The sequence below is a fragment of the Canis lupus genome, chromosome 16 (genome assembly GCF_011100685.1).
Source record: "Canis lupus familiaris isolate Mischka breed German Shepherd chromosome 16, alternate assembly UU_Cfam_GSD_1.0, whole genome shotgun sequence".
NCBI classification, from domain to species: Eukaryota; Metazoa; Chordata; class Mammalia; order Carnivora; family Canidae; genus Canis; species Canis lupus.
The window spans coordinates 9,608,110-9,628,200 of record NC_049237.1 but is presented as its reverse complement, the minus strand read 5'-3'; the positions used below and the strand labels follow the sequence as shown (position 1 = coordinate 9,628,200).

Here is a 20,091-nt window from a genome sequence, read left to right as displayed (position 1 = left end):
TGGTCAATGGGAATGCATGTGGCAGGAGAGATGAAAGGCAGGAAATGCATTGTGCAGAGCTGATGTCTATGCCTACTTAGCCAGTTACGGAGAGCTCCACCATGAAGGAGGAGCTCTTTTCACAAGGGTCCTTCAAAAGCAGTTTGTGTGCTAAAGCCTCTAAGTTACCTGGCGTTAAGGTCAAGGGCCAAACAGAGTATTACTCTTTGGGCCAGAATAATGCTTTCTGTCTACTCATGAAGTCCTCTATCTTAGCTACGAACACCAGGCAGGAAGCCCCTGCAAAATTCCATGGAATGGGTCAGGGGGTCTTTTAGGCAGTGCCCCCCACTGGGGTGCAGGCTTAGGCACAAAGGGTTGGGCCTCTTGAGGTCATGGTGCCATCTTCCTCTAGCAGTTAGAAAACCTGCTGCTGAAGGTCCCCAGACACATCTCCCCATCCTTCTTTCCAGATGACCTCTAGCACCAATTCTAATCCTTCTGCCCTCCTCTCAGCCCTCACTTTGCCCTTGTGTGCTTTGGAATCCAAATCAATAGCTTATTGTAAAATCAATTAAAAGCAAATCATCCTCATCAGTCCCCATCACCAAACAAGATTAAATTAGCTGAGATTTTTTTTTTAGACCAAAATTCACTAAAATTTTGATGGCAGTACTTCTGCTGGTGGAGTTTTTATTTTCTTCTTTTTTGCTAATCTACATTTTGACCAGGAGAAAGGTAGAACAAAAAAGGTTACAGTTAATAGGCAACATAGAGTAATAGGAGGTTCTGATTTAAATTTGATTATGTCTTTTTTTTTAAAACTTTACTCCTAATTTGTGTACAAAATTTGTCTCACAAGGAATCCAGAAATAACAGTATTGGAGAAATGTTAAGACAGCAATCTGAAAACATACTGGCTCTTGGACTTCAAACCCAGCTTTAGGAGAATCTAAGGGGGAAGAGCTACTTCTCGATTCTGCTAAAAGTAGAATGTCCTTTCTGCTCTTCAAAAGCAGCCATGGTGTACAACTACTGTGGGGAAAAAAAGACCAAAATTCATTTGTACTGAAATGCAGCAACTCATTTCAGCTTTTAAGCCACTTTTTTTTTTTTTTAAACTTTGTACTCTCTCCTTTAAGACAATCTCGGAATTTTAAAATGCTGAATGAAAGAAACCACTGATATCACATCACAGAATCAAAACCTAAGTACTTAGACTAATGCAAATTTCAAGACACGGATATAAGCATCCATGACCCAGCCATTCTAAAATACGTTTACAATATGTTTTCCAGATATGTTCTTTTTTATGCTTCTGTAATGCTATCCTTTGGCATGAGTACAACAAAAAATAGTTTAACTACACAAATGTGGGTTACCTGGACTTGTGGCTGTAATTTTTCAAGCCCTTAGCACTGGAGAAGTCAAGCATACACCAGTCTCATTTATTCCTCAGAGGGCTACAGCAAGGAATGTTCAGGAGATCTTTAAAGGAAAGAGGTTACTAAACAAATAGTGCATGGTCCAACAATAAAAACATTTCATTAATGTGATTATCTAATTCAGACACTGGACCAAAGGCTCTTTGTATTGCTATTGTTTTTTTCTTTTTACTGTAAGCTGTAATTGGCAGGTGCAATGGGGAAGGGGAGACAGAGGGAGAAGAAATGCCAATTGTGGTTTAAATTCATATTCATGTCAACTCCATGTTCAGGCTCTGGGCATGGAATCAGCCTGATCTTTCTTTTAGTTAAGACTTAGCTACTTCTAGTAACTCCCTGTTCTATGGTTTTGAATCTATTTACATGCAAAACATATAAAATCTCTTAGGAGAACCAGTTATGCCAGTTAGTCTACACTGTATTTTGCTTGCCCTTTTTAATCTAAAGCTATGTTTATTAAAATATAAGGACATATTAATTAAAACGGCCAGCTAGGTTGAAAATACTGGAGTATCTGGTCATTGTGTGTGCACAGGTTTTAAAATTCCTTTACTTTTCCTTCAAGGATTAGTATTTGGTTTTGTCATTTAAGACATATTTTCTTTTCTTTTTTTTAATTTTTATTTACTTATGATAGTCACACACACACACACACACAGAGAGAGAGAGAGAGAGAGAAAGAGAGAGGGGCAGAGACATAGAGGGAGAAGCAGGCTCCATGCACCGGGAGCCCGACATGGGATTCGATCTCGGGTCTCCAGGATCATGCCCTGGGCCAAAGGCAGGCGCTAAACCGCTGCGCCACCCAGGGATCCCTAAGATATATTTTCTTTAAGTCTCTTTGATAGTGGTCTATTATTTTCTGGTTTTTAGGTCCAAACTCTCCTTTTTGGTTGATCCTTTGACTTCTTCATGGAGGTTTATTTTCTGCCAAGACTTACAGTTGTTAACTATGGTTCCAACTTCAACAGGAGCTGGCTTCTCTGAGAAGCCTGGCAGATGCTGGGTGGTGGGTGCCCACAGCAGGCTCACATTAGCTTCTGCACAGGGTCTGGTGGCCTCATCTGTACCAAACTTACTCTAGAAATTTAAAAATAATTTTAGATTTAGAGAAAAACTAAAAATAGAGTGCTTCTGCATATCATTTATATAGCACCCCCTGAGAGAAGTCTTAGTAATCACAGTAAAATTAGCAAAACCAACAAATTAATTTTCGCACAATACTGCTAACTACCCTATGGACTTTATTTGGGTTTCACTACTTTCTCCTCTAATGTCATTTGTTATTGTTCTTGCTGTTCCAGATCCTATCCATGTTTCCACATTTCATGTCATTGTTATGTTCCACATTTTGTTCCTTTTGCTTTTCTCAGTTTCAAGGCCTTATTGTCTTGGGTTTCATAAACAACTCCAGGTTTACCCTATTACCTTTCAAGACTGTGCAGACTTTGATCCTCTCCTTTCTCTTTCTAGATTGTAGAGTCTAATCCTTTAATTCCAAAATGAATATGCTCTGACTTGGAAGCATCAATTTGACTAGTGGGTGGCAGAAAAGCAAAACACGGCAGAAGGGGTGGCACCAGCCAAGGTAGGAGTGAACAGTTCTGCAAATTCCACAAGCGGACTTGACTCCTTTTGACTTAACCCTTGGAAAATGAAAGTCCCGGGTGTTCTCACGAGGGACACAACAATTAGATATCTTTCAACCATCACACTTTACGAATGAGAAAACAATCATGTTACAAAGGAAATAAAGAGAGAAGGTCTTTGGACACCAATTCATAGCATTTATTGACATTTCCATTTAAAATGCTAGGAAAGCAGTATAAATTGTAAACATGGAAACCAAACACTTGCATAAATTATTTCAAAAACTCTACAGCACATTAGAAAACAGGGCAGCTAATTGAAGGGTAGAAACATAACCAACAAATAGAAAGGAGGGTTCGATTACTAAATCATATACCCACACTGAAATTTAAGTGCCCGTTTGAGACCAGCAAACCATGATTGTCAAATTCAAGTTGCAGTACTGATGCCACGAGTGGCCTCAATTTAGTCTGCATATTTTCGTACATTAGCACTCACAATTCAGGAATGAGAATGCAGGAAGAGTCAGAAGAACATGGACCTTGACCAAGCAGGAGACAAGTAGGCATCCTGGAGCAGCTCTGCCGAGCCACCTTTCCTGCAAGGGCAATGGGCCCAATCTCCATGCTCCCTCGAAGATGCTCTGGAGGAAGGCCAAGATGAGTTCTTACCCCCTCCTTCTCAAATGAGCCCTCTGGTGTTTAGAGCAAGTGCATTAATCAGTGGAGCCTCCTCTCCTTCTTTCCCAACATGAACAAGAGGAATAGTACTGGGTGTCTGCCTTAAACTTGGCCCTGTACTATTCCTAACTTGCATACTTAGGGAGTCAAGCCATGAATGCTTGAAACAGCGGCATGAGACCCTTCATGATACTCCAAGATGTCCAGAAAGGTTTTGTGGAATTAGGGACCGAGCGATTCATTTCAATTTTTATCTCTGTCCCTTCTACCATTCACTCTTTCTTGAAATGTGAAATGGCCCGAGAGCATTAAAACCTGGAAGAAGGATAAGCAAGGAGCCTGCATAACTACCCTGTGGGAAACTAATTTGGACTAGACCACCTCAGATTGAGAAATTCATTCCTTCTCTCACTTGTTCGCTGGTTCCTAACTTTGTTTCATGTTTCCAAAAGCATTTAATATTCTTGTCCTAAATTTCAATGCTGCTGCATGTTAAGATAAATTCCCAAATGTACTGTTAACACACACAAGCATGGAAATAGGATCGTACCGTGAGGTTTCAGTTTTCAAGTCTTTTTAATACTAGAGAGAGGAGTCCTAAACACTCAAAAGTCACCTCCAAGAATATCAAAAGAAACCTAAAACATACACATTCCTTATTCATTAGGTAGTAAGTGTGAGCCTATTACATTTTATGAGTATATTACAGCAGTTGCTCTTAGGAACCCCTCTCACCTGTTATAAGAATATCCATTAATGTGTTGGATTAAATGTAAAAACGAAGTTCAAGTTACCATTCCATAAAAATGTGTTTTGTGATTAAATGGTCAGTGTGCAGGTACAGAAGTGGACTCCCTCACGCTCCTGTCAGGGACAAATGTGGATAAGCAGGCTCTGGAGACTGGCTTTGGAGGTAGAAATGGAATGGCTAAAGCTCACCTCGAGCTGAAGTTAGTATGGTAGTTAAGACTGGAGCCCCTCTTCTCGCCTGCCCAGAACCTTAACCAGCTTTCCTTTCAACCAGCAAATTCATTCATGTCTAAGAATCTAGTATGAAAAGGGAAAGAGACGTTAATGATTAACATGGATTACTGCAAATGCAAATCAGTGTCCAAGTGACTGGGTTGCCACTGGAGCATGAAGAAGTACAATGCAGTAAACACTGACCCTGTACACAGTTAAATGGGAGGCTCATAAAAGCACAAAATTACCTGCTTTGGCCCAAAGCCTTCAGGTGCACCTTCACCTGTGCTTTGCATCACAGGCCTCATGTCCTGTAAATCCGGTTGGCAAAACCCGCTCAGTCTGCTGCTGCTCAAAAGCCATGTCCCCCCAAAATCAAAACATATTCTAAAGTTAAATAAAATTCGGAGAAAACTGTATAGATAGCTACAAAGAAGTGGAACATGTTTATTTATAACCTACTATGCTCCACAAAGGATTTAATGTGTTTGAATGGCTGACCACAGAGAGCTGCCCTACACAATAAAACCTTGGTGGAATTCTTACAATATTTTCATACTTTACAATTGATCCTCCAGCAGTTCTTGGTATCCTGCTCTTCCCTCCTTCAGACTGGATCTCTTGCTGTGCAGACTTTCTTCACAAACTCTTGCCATATTATTGTGAACACATCCTCACAGCTCCTTTTCCTCCTCTTGCACTCCCTAAACAATGCAGTTTGGGATTCTTTTTCCATATTGCACTGGATCAAGTTCATTTTCAAGGACAGCTTTGCCCACTTTTCCATCCTTACCTAGACTCACCCCCAGCTCTTCCCTTGCCATCTCACCAGCTCCCCCATCTTCATTATAGTAGCTTCTGAAGTAGGCTTCTCCCCAAGGAGCCCATGGTTTCCAAATGTGCAACTTCCCTTCTTCTGAGTACCCAATGCACCTGTGTATTTTCAGTAAATCTTTTTTTTTCCAGTAAATCTTATTGATGTTCACACCATATTATGTATCTGTAGCTTCTGTCTTTTATACCCAGCCGTGCTGTCTTAGATTCTAAGCTCTAGAAGACAGGGCTCATGTTGACTTTTTGGTGCTAGAAACGGCAAAAAGTCAGGTGCAGAAAGATGTTTGATAAATGCTGTTTTAAAGTTAAGGATGAAGAATGTGAATTTCAAGCAAATTGGGAAAGAGGGAGGAGTCACATGGAACCCTTAATTTTGCTCTGGTTACCTCCATGCAAAGTCACTCACTGGTGGATCACAGCATATCAGACTAATTCCAGTGCAATCATACAGATAACGTTTTACATTTCACCAAGCTTTGTGCACCCTCCTCAAGGGTTATTTGCTCATAAGATCACATCTGAATCTTGAAAGAAGAAATTCTGGGAGGTAGACAAAGAGAGTCTCTGTCCTCATTTGGCTGATGGGGAGAAACATGTTCAGGAAGGTACCTGACGTAGCAAGCTAGTGACAAAGCAGGCTCTGAAAACGATCTCTAACCTTCTCTGAAATTCTGACTCAACTTTATAATCTGCATTATTACCACCAACTTTTAAACTAGGAAAAGAGAATACACACAAAACTTTTCACTTTAGGGTGCTTCAGTTAATGGAACTCCAAAGCCATACGTGATCAACATGAGGACCTTTCTTTTAAATAGATCACGTTAACTGAGTGTTCAAAGACCCATCTAGGTGTGGTGCTCCCCATGACAGTTAGTCTCTCCCAAGTTTGGTGACAGGTAAAACTGCTGCAGGTATTTAGAGAAAACAAGTGCAGAGTGTGCTTTATAATCAACACAAGAGTGCTGGTGATCCCATGAGCCTGCTCACACCACACCACACACCACTGGTTATCATATGCTATCTTTGGTCATGACATTCGTTGAAAAGCCTATCAATTCTAAGCTTAACAATACAGGTTGAACCCTTTCATGCTAGTCTGAAAGGCATCAAAATCACTACCACAGCCCTCTGGAAAAGAGATGCCCATTTCTGTGATGTATAGAGGAAGTAACCATTCTTAGTACACAAGTGTGCGAAACATGAGACTGAGCAGAATGGGAGGAGGGGCCTGCATTTATTCCACTTGCTGTCACAAGATCTGAATTCACTGTAAGGTGTCCACAATGAGATTCTGCTTGGGTATCTGAAATTCTTAACATATTCAGGAAACCTGGTATTTTTGAGTGACATGCAAAGATAATCCTCCACTTTGGGGAGAGTCTGATATTAAACCAAGACCAAGAGATAAGAAATCAAGTTCAGAAAGTGGTCTTATCTCCCACAGTCCTTGGAGCCTGCGAGGACTGCCTGAAAAGGGATTTCCATTCCTTTCACATCCATGAAAGACTTACTCTCCTGCATCCCTCCCCTCTTTCAGAGGGCACAGATAAAAAGAGGCTACATTTAACTGCCCAGAACCAACACTGCCTGTAACAGAAGACTGACAGGCTTCATTGAAGAAGTGCTAAAACATGATTCTGGTCCCCAACAATTACCCTATGGAAACCTATTTTAGCTGTTACGGGGTTCTTAGAATTCAATACAGATTTTGATTTGTCAGAGCCCTGAATTGTTAATTAAAAGTATTAGTGGGCCTAACAAGAAAGGATTCATAGTAGAAACCCCATTATCTGTTTTTCTTCTGAGCTTCACTAGGTATCATAAAACAGAAAGGCCCTTGTTATTATATTCTTTAACTGGGGAAGTAAGGAAATGCTAACTTCAGGAGTGAATCTCAAGACAAGATGATACCCTCTGTCAGGCCCCAAGTGCATAAGATGGTTTTAAGAGTCACCCAGTGGTCATGCACAATAAAATCAGAAATCAGAAGCAACTCTCTCCTTTCCCTTGTGGTCCTCAAAGCTCTTCTTTACATTTCTTGATGTATTACAGAGGCTGGACTGAACTCTTTTTCATTTTCAGGTCTTGAACACAGAGAAGGTGATTATTAGAAATGTACTCATGAATAACAATTTGTTGGCCCTGGTGGTTTTTATAAATAACTTTTGCTCATGTAAGATTTCTCATTCAAACATAATTTTTGAGCAACTCATCAGCCAAGTGCAAGGCTTAGTAAGGACCTCCAGAAAGCCTCCTTCTATAGGACTGATCTTAATAATGGCATGCACTGAAATGGGATGCTGTCTGTAGTTGCATGCGCCCAATTAATAACAGCAAATACAATTAAGAATGTAAATCTAAACTCCAATATGTATTTTTTAATAACCAAATAAATATTAAGCTTTCCCCTGGAGCCCCCCATTTGGGAGGTTCGTTCATTTGTTCTTTCTTTTTTCCTTTCTTTCTTTCTTTCTACGACAAAATGAAATCTTCAACATATTCTTCCATTGAAAAAGCCAAAGTTGCATTTCATAGACATAAAGGTGAAGGGGCCCTCGGAGCTATAGCACCAGAAGTAGAAGGAAAAAATGCAGATGATGGCTTCTTTTGGAATCATCAGGCTCTACAATCTATCATTTGGTTTCTCACTAGTAGCTTTTTAAAATTCCCAAACAGTCTTAGTATTTTTGTTGTTAATGTGACTATTAAAATAAGTTCCTATGGAGAAAAAGAGGGAAATCAAGCCGTTAATAAAATGTCTTCAAATCTCTTTTCTCATAAAACAAAGCAGCAAGTTCATCATACAAACCAGGCTGAAACACATCTTCCCCCAGAAATGCTGGATTCCATTAATCCCTATGCCATCTACACATTTCCATCTTTTACCTTTAAAAAGGAGACTAATTTAGTGATTTTTGTTAGTTTCGGTTTGTGGTTTGCCTTCACGAAGTGCTGCTGGCTTTTGGCCAAAAGTACATAAATTTCGACAGAAACCCAAGTGGTCAAAAAACTGCCAACTTATTGAAAGCATCATGACCTGTCACATGACTATGGCATCCTCTAGAATTGCACCTTGCTCCCTTACATGGGCACCTAGCCCAGGAGATGTGCGTTCTCTTACAAACACCCACTTGGTTGATTTCCATTTAGTCTTGCTTCCACAGGAAGCAGATACTTGGCAAATTTGCAAGGTGAGGCCGATCAGCTGTGGAAGTTCTGCACGGCGGTCTGTTTCTGGGAAAGCCGGAGCAGCTCCTCTCGGATTGCTTTGATGAGTGAAGCCGAAGAGTGGCCGGGTTGGAGGTCTTCTGTGGAGCTGGTGGTGTAAGTCAGCCCCGCACCGGGCAGCCCCCTGTGCGGGAGGTTTCCGGGAGGAGCAGAGGGCTCCCTGCCTGAAGTCCTTGGCACCTGGAACAGCGGTGAAGAATACTCTTGATGTCCAAGCACATGCGTCTGAAAAACCATGGAAAACGTTACTGTACTTCCCATGTAAGAACAGGAGGGAAAACCCATTCAAACTGGTGGTGGGCACCATCTCAGGACTACTTCTGCCCACCCCCCACTGAACTGGACCCGCCAATGAGGCCCCCAGGATGGAATATAGAAACCGTGGAAGAACTGTGGGAGCAAGAGCAATATAGTAAAGACACCCTTGGACTTAACAGGTCCTAATAAATACTTGCTTCAAGGCAGACAGAAAGAATGATGAGGTTGGTCAATTCTCTGTGCCTATGTGTGTGGAAGTAAGTGGCCCACTGGGAGAAGAGGAAGGGACCTGGAGCATTGGGGTGCCCTGTGGAGGTGACAGGTCAAATGATGGTATCTGAGAGCTGGAAGAGATGAGCAGACAGACAAGAACTGCTTCTGCTCTGGGGCTCAAGCCCTGGGAGGCTGTGCAGGCGACACACATGGGACCCAAAGAACATCAACAATGTCACAAAATCATTCTCCATTTTATTTATCTGGGCATCTACTGACTGTTCTGCAAAGCCTTTTATCTCCACTGGAACATATAATAGTTTTGCTTATATTTGCCTAATATAAGTTAATTGGGCATCCATTTGACCAGAATTATTGTACTTTTCAATGATTTTTTCCCTATCTTTTCAGTGAAAAAAAAAATCTCTCTTTAAATACATGCATGAGTACTAAATCCGTGGTTTCACTTATGCTAAAAGTAAGCCTCGTGGTAAACATGGCATTCAAGCCCTAGAATATTTCTACATTTCATGCTTCCAAACAGTGATAAAGAGGCAGTGTGAACACCGGATTTAATAGGAAAACCCAAAACACCTCATGAAAATAAGTTGGGCACGATGAAGGCAGAAAAAGGTCAACAAGTATAAAGCAGATACCTGAAATCCTAAGTATAAAAATGTATCTATTAGAGGAAAATTATATTCTAAAGTTAATTTTCTTTCACTGAGTAGTAGAAGCCTCCAGTCATGAAAAGAATTTAGTGTTTCTGCTGGAAAAACATGTAAATGAATATAAAATTCTTGAGAAAAACAAAGAAAAGCATTTGTGGAAATGACCTGTGCCCATATTGATTCTGTTCCTATAAAAGAGTGATCAATGTAATGAGAAGATACTGAGAAACTCTGTGCCTTGGAACCCAAACTGTGAGCTTGTGGCAGAAGCACCTTGTGGGGGTCATAACATAAATGACATGGATAAACCCACAACAAAGCATAAACAGTGAGCGAGTAGGTATGTAAGCTCATGCATATTTACACAACAATAATGCCAAAGATCAAGTCCAGATTTTAGTCACCTACAGGTTCAAATTCACTACTTGAAAGTCAAAATCATGGAGCCAGAAAGAAGAACAAAGTTGCCTGGTTCTGGGGGGATGGGCACGTGGCACTTAGTGTTTAACTAGCACAGACTTTCCATTTTACAAGATGAAAAATACTAGGGAGATGGAAGGTAGGGATGGTTGTGTAACATCATGAATGTATTTAAAACCACTGAACTGTATACTTAAAAATGGTTAACATGGCAAATATTATGTGTGTTTTATCACAATATAAAAAAAAAAACTGGAAAAAATTTTAAAGTAGCTGTTACTTAGAGGTCTCTGTCCAGATTTTCTGTAATGAGTTATCACTTTTAGTATTTTTTTTAAAAGGTTATTTCCAAAAAAATCACTACTTTAAGCCCGAAATCTGCCTCAGGAAAAATTATACACTTTCCAAAAGTTCAGTGCAATTATTCTACCACTCCAGGTGGGTGGGAATTTACTATCTGAAAACTGCAAGCAAAAATACATTCACGGAGAAAAAAGTGAGAGAGGTTAGAACTCTTACTTATGTAGGCTTTAAAAAGCGGTCCTCAAAGCAGAAGCAGCTGAATTAAGTGATTACATCTGAATTTTCAGTGATGACCCAAACACAAGATACTTACAGATTCTCTACGGCCAGCTTCATCATCCCCATATGAAGTCCAGCCAGGTCCTCCATACTGGCCACCTCTGGTTGGTGGGATTTCCGCTGGTTGGGCTCCAATTCTGCTTGCAATTCCCACCTGTGTCAGATGCTGAATCTGGGAACCTGAAGGAACATAGTGGGGCAGCCTGGTCAACACTTGCAAGGAAGTGAGGCTACCTGGCAAGACACTTTGGTGGTGGTTCTTCTTCTTCTTCTTCTTCTTCTTTTTTTAAGATTTATTTATTTATTTGAGACAGATAGTAGAAGGAGAGGGAAAAAGAATCTCAAGCAGGCTCCATGCCCAGCAATCCTGAGATCATGACCTGAGCCAAAACCAAAAGTCAGATGCTTAACAGATTGAGCCATCCAGGCACCCAAGACACTTCGGTTCTGACCACGGTTCTCCCTTAGGGACAAGGGATATAAGCACTGTTCAAATATGGCACCAATTCTATCTCCAGAGAATGTCATTTCCTACGAGAAACAGACCTTGGGCTTCTTGGTTCATGGGCTTTTACTTCCATTTAATACAGTGGCTAACAGTGATGTTCTTATTTTCCTGGCTAGACATCAAAGGATGGGGAATAAAGGCTATAATAGAGGGCCCTTCCATTCATTTCTATAGAGGTTACATGTAAGGATGATCTTACTTACTGGGGAGAAAGGAGAGAAAGGTTTTGGAGATGTAAAGAAGGTAAAACCTGGCTCCTTCTTGCTCTGGCTTTGAGACTTAGAAGGAGAGAAAATACAATATGCATTTTTTTAAAAAAAGGTATGTGGCATAAATCAAAGAAATATTTCAGAATGTTTAAGTCCATTTATTTTTAACTACATTTTTTCCCATAATTTAGCTATGTCATTATTAAAACTTTAAGCCACCCACCCACAGCTTCCTCAGTGAGGTATACTGATGGCAAAGCCAGGAATCTCTTTCAAGCTCATTCTCCACACTTGGACACACTATAGCATTGGATAGCTATGAAGGCTGGGGTATAAATGACATATTTTCCTCCTCTATCAACTTTTGGTATATATCCATATATATATATATATATATATATATATATGGGTATATATCCATATCCCTATTCCATAGATTAAGGGAGAAAAAAGTGATCTTTAAGCACTGTGAAATAAAATACTTGTTTCCAAAAGGGCCGAGAATCATCAAATTCACCTGTGCTGTTTAGACCAGTCCTACAAGGTTCAAAGATTTCACAGAGGTAGGAAAGGTAGCCCTCTCCATCTTCCAATACTCTCCTACTCAACTTGTCAAATTAATAGCCTCCATTAACCAAATACATTTTAAAAAATAAGGAATACTACAGTTTATTTGGATATCTTAAAACTAAAGGTCAGAAAAAACCTGCCAGGTTCCTATCAGAGCAATACACTATGCAGAAGCTCTTGCCAGTTACTGAAGTTTTATAATAGTCATTAAAATTATTGGGACCATCAGTACTCTTTGCTCAATATACATTGTTTGAGCAAATCCTGCAAAGAATAAAAATGCAGCACACTGTTCCCCAGCATTTACCAAGGTGCAAACAAGTGCATAGACAGAAAAGCATACCACAGTGTTAAAACTACTGTGGTAGTTGGAATCATAATTCAGACACAATTCTGCACCTTGCTTTGTTTACATAATGATAGAAGACAGGCTTTCTCCCTGATTCAAGTGGTGCATCACACCCAGGAAACATGGGTTTGCACTCCAGCCCTGCCATTGTGACCTTGGGCAGTCGGCTACAACTCCCACCGAGCCTTGATGCCTCAATTCTCAAATGGGGATAAAAAATCAACTCCATGATGTTATTTCAAGAATTGAAAGAGATAAAATAGGTCAAGTACCATAAAAGGAAGAGGCAATTGGTAAATCCTAAATCCTCTTTTTCTGATTCTTTCTGAGCTCTTCATTTTATTATTTTTTAAAGATTTTATTTATTTATTCATGAGAGACACAGAGAGAGGCAGAGACACAGGCAGAGGGAAAAGCAGGCTCCCTGCAGGGAGCCTGATGCGGGACTCGATCCCATGACCCCAGGATCATGACCTGAGCCAAAGGCAGACACTCAACCACTGAGCTACCCAGGTGTCCCTGAGCTCTTCATTTTAAATAGCTGGACAATTGGGGCCTTCCAGAGAAGAGGGTGAAGTAGGACCTTAAGCTCACTCCATCCCACAGATACAGCTAGATAACACCCACATTAGTGTAAATAACTAGGAAATGACCTGAAGATTGGCAGAACAGACTCTCCATAGCTAAACACAGAGAAGAAGTCACATGAGAAAGGGCAAGAAGGGCAAAGACATGGTCAAGAACCAAACACATCTTCCAGACAGCCCTCAAGAGGGAAAGTCACTGCCAGCATAGAGAAGGGAGAGGAGGAGACCCCACCCCAGACACCCCAGGCATAGAAGACCTGCACTGGGAAAACAAATCCCCCATCATTTGGCTTTGAAAACTAGAGGGGCTCAACTTCATGAATTCTTATAAACAGTGGGGTTTAACACCTAGAACTTTGAAAATGAATAAGCTTAACTCTGGAAGCCAGAGGGTGAGAAGAAACTGAGTTCCCACTTGAGACAATATAGAAGCATCAGTTTGAAAAATGCCTGGGTACAGAGATGCCATTTCCCTGCCCAGCACCCCCAGCCTACGTATAGGTGACACCTGCAGGAACCAGCGCAGCACAATACTCTCCACCTAGTTTGCTATAAGTGCACTCTGCCCCCACACACTCCTGTGGACCCAGCCCCTCCAGCCTGCCCTCAGCATATCTCCAAAGAAGCTCCAGGTTCCTCCCAGGGCAGAACTGAGAAGCCCTGCTAACAAGGGGCACCCTGTTCCTCCATTCTTCTGTAGACAGGCTCCCTTCACCCTTGGCAGGATCCATCCAAAGAGCTGTCATAAGCATGACAGAGTGCAAGCAGCCATGACTAGAGTCCGCACCACTCAAAAAGTGATTCCTGTGCTGAGGTAAGAGGAAGGTAACCACAAACACACGTCCAACTGGGGGCTCCAACAGTGGACTGTTGGGGCAAACATCTGGTGTGACTATAAGCCCTGCCAATCAATGAAAGCTTCTCAGGGGACAACAAAGGGAAAGTACCCTGCAGTTCAGTGCTACTGTATCTCTGGCAAACACCTGGTCTGACTCAAAACAAGCCCAACATGACCCCAGAGTGGCCCACTAACAACAAGGGACCAAACCCTGCCCACAACAGGCAAATAGAGCCATCACAGACAACTGTACAGCCACAATAGTAGGGTGCATGCAACATACACAGGAGATATCACTTAAGCACCAGGTTCTGGTGAACAGGGACATTGCACTGCAGAACACTATAGGACCTCTTCTTCATAAGGTCAAGAGCAGGAGATATGGCTGACTTTCCTAACACACAGAAACAGACACAGAGACTTACAAAATAAAGAGACAGAGAAATATGTCTCAAATGAAAGAAAGAGAATGAAAAAAAGAATAATGAAAAATGAGATAGATTAAGGGAACTCAGCAACACCATCAAGTACAACATTTGCATTATAAGGATCCCAAAAGAAGAGAGAGAAAAGAGGACAGGAAATTTACTTGAAATAATAGCTGAAAACTTCCCAAATCTGCAGAAGGAAAAAGAAATCCAGATCTTGGAGGCACAGAGAGCCCCCAACAAAATTAACCCAACGAAATTCATAACAAAACACATAGTAATTAAAATGGCAAAAAGTAGTGATAAACAGAGTTTTAAAAACAGCAAGAGAAAAGAAAAGAGTTGTATACAAAGGAAGCACCATAAGGCAATCAGTGGATTTTTCAGCAGAAACTTTACAGGCCTGAAGAGAGTGTGACATGATATAAGCAAAGTGCTGAAAGAAAAAACCTGCAATCAAGAATACTCTATGTAGCAAAACTATCATTCCCAATAGAAAGAGATAAAAAGAATCTCCTAGACTAACAAAAGTTAAAGGAATTCATTACCACTAGTTTTACAAGAAGTGTTAAAGGGGACTCTGAGTAGAAACAAGAGATCATAAGCAAGAAGAAGAAAAGTAGGAAGCATAAAAGCAGTACAAAAATATATATATATATATTTTATATACTTTATATTATATAATAATTTTATATATTTTATAAATAATTTTATATGTTTATATATTTATATATTTTATATAATTTACATATATATATATAAAACAATCAGTCAAAGGATTCACAGAACAAAACGATATAAAATATGAGACCATATACCTAAAACATGGGAGGGTGAGGAGTTAAAACTTAGTGCTTTTATAATGAGTTCAAACTTAAGGAGCCATCCATTTAACACAGACTGCAATATGCATAACATGTTATATACAAACATAATGGTAACCACAAGGAAAAACCAGTAATAGAACAGCAACAAATACAGAGAAAAGAATTCAAATATATCACTAAGTTAAGAGCAACAGAAGGGAATAGAGAAGAACTACAAAAAACCACAAAACAAGTGACAAAATGACATACCTATCAATAATTATTCTGAATATAAATGAACTAAATGCACCAATCAAAAGACACAGGGTGACACAGTGGATAAAAAAAGCTAGAGACTCATTTCAGACCTAAGACTCATGCAGATTGAAAGTGAAGAAATGAAAAAATATTTATCATGCAAATGGAAATGAAAAAGAAAGCCAGGATTGCAATTACTTATATCAGACAAAATAGACTTTAAAACAAAGACTGTAACAAAAGACAAAGACACTACATAGTTATAAAGGGAACAATCCAAAAAGAAGATATAACAATTGTAAATATTTATGCAACCAACATAAGAGCACCCAAATACAGAAAGCAGTTATTAACAGATACATACAAATATCGATAGCAATGAAATAATAGTAGGGAACTTAAACACCCCCCTTACATCAGTGGATAAATCATCCAAACAGAAAATCAACAAGGACACAATAGCTCTGAGTGACACAATGGACCACTTGGATCTAACAGATATATTCAAAACATTCCATCCTAAAACACCAGAATACACATTCTTCTCAAGTGTACATGGAGCATTTTCCAGAATAGATCATGTTAGGCCACAAAACAAATCTCAACAAATTAAAAAAAGACTGAAGTCATATCATGCATCTCTTCTGATCATAGCACTATGAAACTGGAAATCAACCACAAGAAAAAATATGGAAAGATCACAAATACATGGAGGTTAAATAACATACTTCTAAATAATGAATGGGTTGACCAAGAAATCAAAGAGGAAATCAAAGAACACATGGACACAAATGAAAACAAACACAATTGCCCAAAATCTTTGGGATGCAGCAAAAGCTGATCTAAGAGGGAAGTTTATTGCAATACAGGCCTATCAAGAAGAAAGAAAAATCTCAAACAACTTAACCTTACACCCAAAGGAGCTAGAGAAAAAAGAACAAACAAAACCTAAAACCAGTAGAAGGAAGAAATTTAAAAATATTAGAGAACAAATGAATGAAATAGAAACTAGAAAAAACAACAGAATAGATCAATAGAAACCAGGAGCTGGTTCTTTGAAATAGCTAACAAAATTGATAAACCTTTAGCCAGACTCATCGAAAAAGAAAAAAAGACTCAAATAAACAAAATCAGAAATGAAAGGGGAAAAATAACAACCACCACCACAGAAATACAAGAGATTATAAGAGAATATTATGAAAAATTATATGCCAACAAATTGGACAATCTAGAAGAAATGGATAAATTCTTAGAAACATACAACCTCCCAAAACTGAATCAGGAAGAAATAGAAAATTTGAACACACCAATTACCAGTGATGAAATTGAATCAGTAATCAAAAAAACTCCCAAGAGACAGAAGCCCAGAACCAGATGGCTTCACAGATGAATTCTACCAAACATTTATTCTTTTTAAGATGTATTTATTTATTAGAGAGAAAGAGAGCAGGAGCCAAGGGAGAGAGAAAATATCATGCAGACTCTGCTGAGCATGGAGCCCAATGTGGCGCTCAATCCCACAGTCCTGAGATGATGACCTGAGCTAAAATCAAGAGTCAGACACTTAACTGACTGAGCCACCCAGGTGCCCCAAGTTCAACCAAACGTTTAAGAAAGTTATTATCTATTCTGGTCAAACTGTTCAAAACAACAGAAGAGGAAGGAAAGCTTCCAAATTTATTCTATGAGGCCAAATTTATTCTATGAAGCCATTACCCTGATAAAGACATAACAGGAAAAAAAAAAAAAAAGAACTACAGGACAATATGTCTGATGAACTTAATGCAAAAATCCTCAACAAAATAGGAGAAAACCAAAAACAACAATGCATTAAAAAAACACTGACCACGATCGAGTGAGATTTATATCTAGGATGCAAGGGAACAATATTCCCACATCAATCAAAGTGATACATCACATCAACAAAAGATAAGAACAATATGATCATTTCAATAGATGCAGAAAAAGCATTAGACAAAGTACAACATCTACTTATGATAAGAACCCTCATTCGGGATCCCTGGGTGGCTCAGTGGTTTGGCGCCTGCTTTCGACCCAGGGCGTGATCCTGGAGTCCCGGGATCGAGTCCCACTTCGAGCTCCCTGCATGGAGCCTGCTTCTCCCTTTGCCTGTGTCTCTGCCTCTCTCTCTCTCTCTGTCTATCATGAATGAAAAAATAAAATCTTTTTTTTTAATCTTTTTTTTTTAATTTTTATTTATTTATGATAGTCATACAGAGAGAGAGAGAGAGAGAGAGGCAGAGACACAGGCAGAGGGAGAAGCAGGCTCCATGCACTGGGAGCCCGATGTGGGATTCGATCCCGGGTCTCCAGGATCGCGTCCTGGGCCAAAGGCAGGTGCTAAACCGCTGCGCCACCCAGGGATCCCCTAAATCTTTTTTTTTTTTTGAATAAATAAAATCTTAAAAAAAAAAGAACCCTCAACAAACTAGGTTTAGAGGGAACATATTTCAACATAATAAATGCCAAATATGAAAAATCCACAGGTAACATCAAACTCAATGGTGAAAAACTGAAAAAATTTCCCCCAAGATCAGGGGAAACAAAACAAGGATGTCTACTCTCACCACTTTTATTCAACATAATACTGGAAGTCCAAGCCACAGCAATTATAACAAAAAGAAATAAAAGGCATTCAAATTGGTAAGGAAGAAGCAAAACTTTCACTATTTGTAGAGATATGATACTATATATAGAAAACCCAAGACTCCACCAAAAAAGTGCTGGAACTGATAAATGAATTCAGTAAGGTCACAGGATACAAAATCGATATACAGAAATCTGTTGCACTTCTATGTACTAATAATGAAGTATCAGACAGAGAAATTAAGAAAACAATGCCACTTACTATTGCACCAAAAATAATAAAATACCTAAAACAAAGTTAACCAAAAGAGGTCAATAACCTGTATTCTGAAAACCATAAAACACTGATGGAAAAAAATGAAGATGACACAAACAAATGGAAAGACATTCATTGCTAAATGTCTATACTACCCAAAGCCATCTACAGATTTAATGCAATCCCTAACAAAGTACTAGAACAACTAATCCTAAAATTTGTATGGAACCACAAAAGAACCTAAACAGCCAAAGCAATCTTGAAGAAGAAAAACAAAACTGGAGATATCATAAAACCATATTTCAAGATATAGTACAAAGCTGTGGTTATCATAATAGTACTGGCACAAAAAGAGACACACTGATCAATAGTACAGAATAGAGAGCCAGGAAATAAACCCACAATTATAAGGTCAACTAATCTTTAACAAAGGAAGCAAGAATATGCAATGGGAAAAAGACAGCCTCTTCAGCAAATGGTGTTGGGAAAACTGGACAGCAGCATGCAAAACAATGAAACTGGACCACTTTCTTAAACTACACACAAAAATAAACTCAGAATGGATTAAAGACCTAAATGTGAGACCTGAAACCATAAAAATCCTAGAAGAGAGCTCAGACAGTAACTTCTCTGACATCAGCCAAACCAGCATTTTTCTAGATATGTCTCACGGGGCAAGGGCAACAAAACCAAAAATAAACTATTGGGACCATATCAAAGTTAAAACCTTTTGCACAGCAAAGGAGACAATCAACAAAACAAAAAAGCAATCTATGAAATGGGAAAAGATATTTGCAAGTGATATATCCAATAAAGGGTTAGTATCTGAAATACATAAAGAACTGATACAACTCAATAACAAAAAACCCACAAATAATCCAATTAAAAATGGGCAGAAGACATGAACAGACATTTCTCCAAGGAAGACATCCAGATGGCCAGCAGACACATGAAAAGATGCTCAACACCACTCATCATCAGGGAAATGCAAATCAAATTCACAATGAGATATCACCTCACACCTGTCAGAATGGTTAAAGTCAAAAACATAAGAAGCAACAAGTGTTGGTGAGGATGTGAAGAAAAAGGAGCTCTCATGCACTATTGGTTGGAATGCAAACTGGTGAAGCCACTCAGGAAAACAGTATGGAGGTTCCTCAAAAAATTAAAAATAGAACTACCCTACAATCCAGTAATTCCACTAGTGGTATTTACCCCATGGAAACACTAACACAAGAAGATACACGCATCCCCTATGTTTATAGCAGCGTTATTTGTAATAGCCAAATTATGGATACTATTTAACCCAAGTATCCATCAATAGATCAATGGATAAAGAAGACACAGTGTATGTATACACAATGGAATATTACTCAGCCATAAAAAGAATGAAATTTTGCCATTTGCAACAACAGAGATGGAGCTAGAGGGTATAGTGCTAAGTGAAATAAGTCAGTCAGAGGAAGATAAATACCATATGATTTCACTCCTGCGGAATTTAAGAAACAAAACAGATGAACAACAACAACAAAAAGACACAAACAAGAGACTCTTAACTATAGAAAACAAACCAATGGCTACCAAAGGAGAGGTAGGTGGGGGATGGGTGAAGTAAGTGAAGGAGATTAAGAGTCCACTTATCTTGATGGGCACTGCGTAATGTATAGAAATGCTGCATCACTATATTGTATGCCTAAAACTAATATAACACGGTATGTTAAGTATACTGGAATTAAAAAAATACTAAAATGAAATTAAGTAATTAATAATAAATGAATAGATGTACAATTTACTAATTCCCTTATTACT

The 20,091-nt window shown here is 39.2% G+C and overlaps 1 protein-coding gene across 1 annotated transcript in view; it reads right to left on the bottom strand.

The window, feature by feature from the left end:
- Window positions 1-3,190: 3,190 nt before the first annotated feature.
- KIAA1549 (UPF0606 protein KIAA1549 homolog) overlaps window positions 3,191-20,091 on the bottom strand; it is a 144,745-nt gene continuing 127,844 nt past the window's right edge. The window contains 2 exon segments of the mRNA XM_038560565.1: window positions 3,191-8,947; window positions 10,901-11,046. Of these exon segments, the coding sequence (XP_038416493.1) occupies window positions 8,696-8,947; window positions 10,901-11,046 (398 nt within the window). The 3' untranslated portion in view covers window positions 3,191-8,695.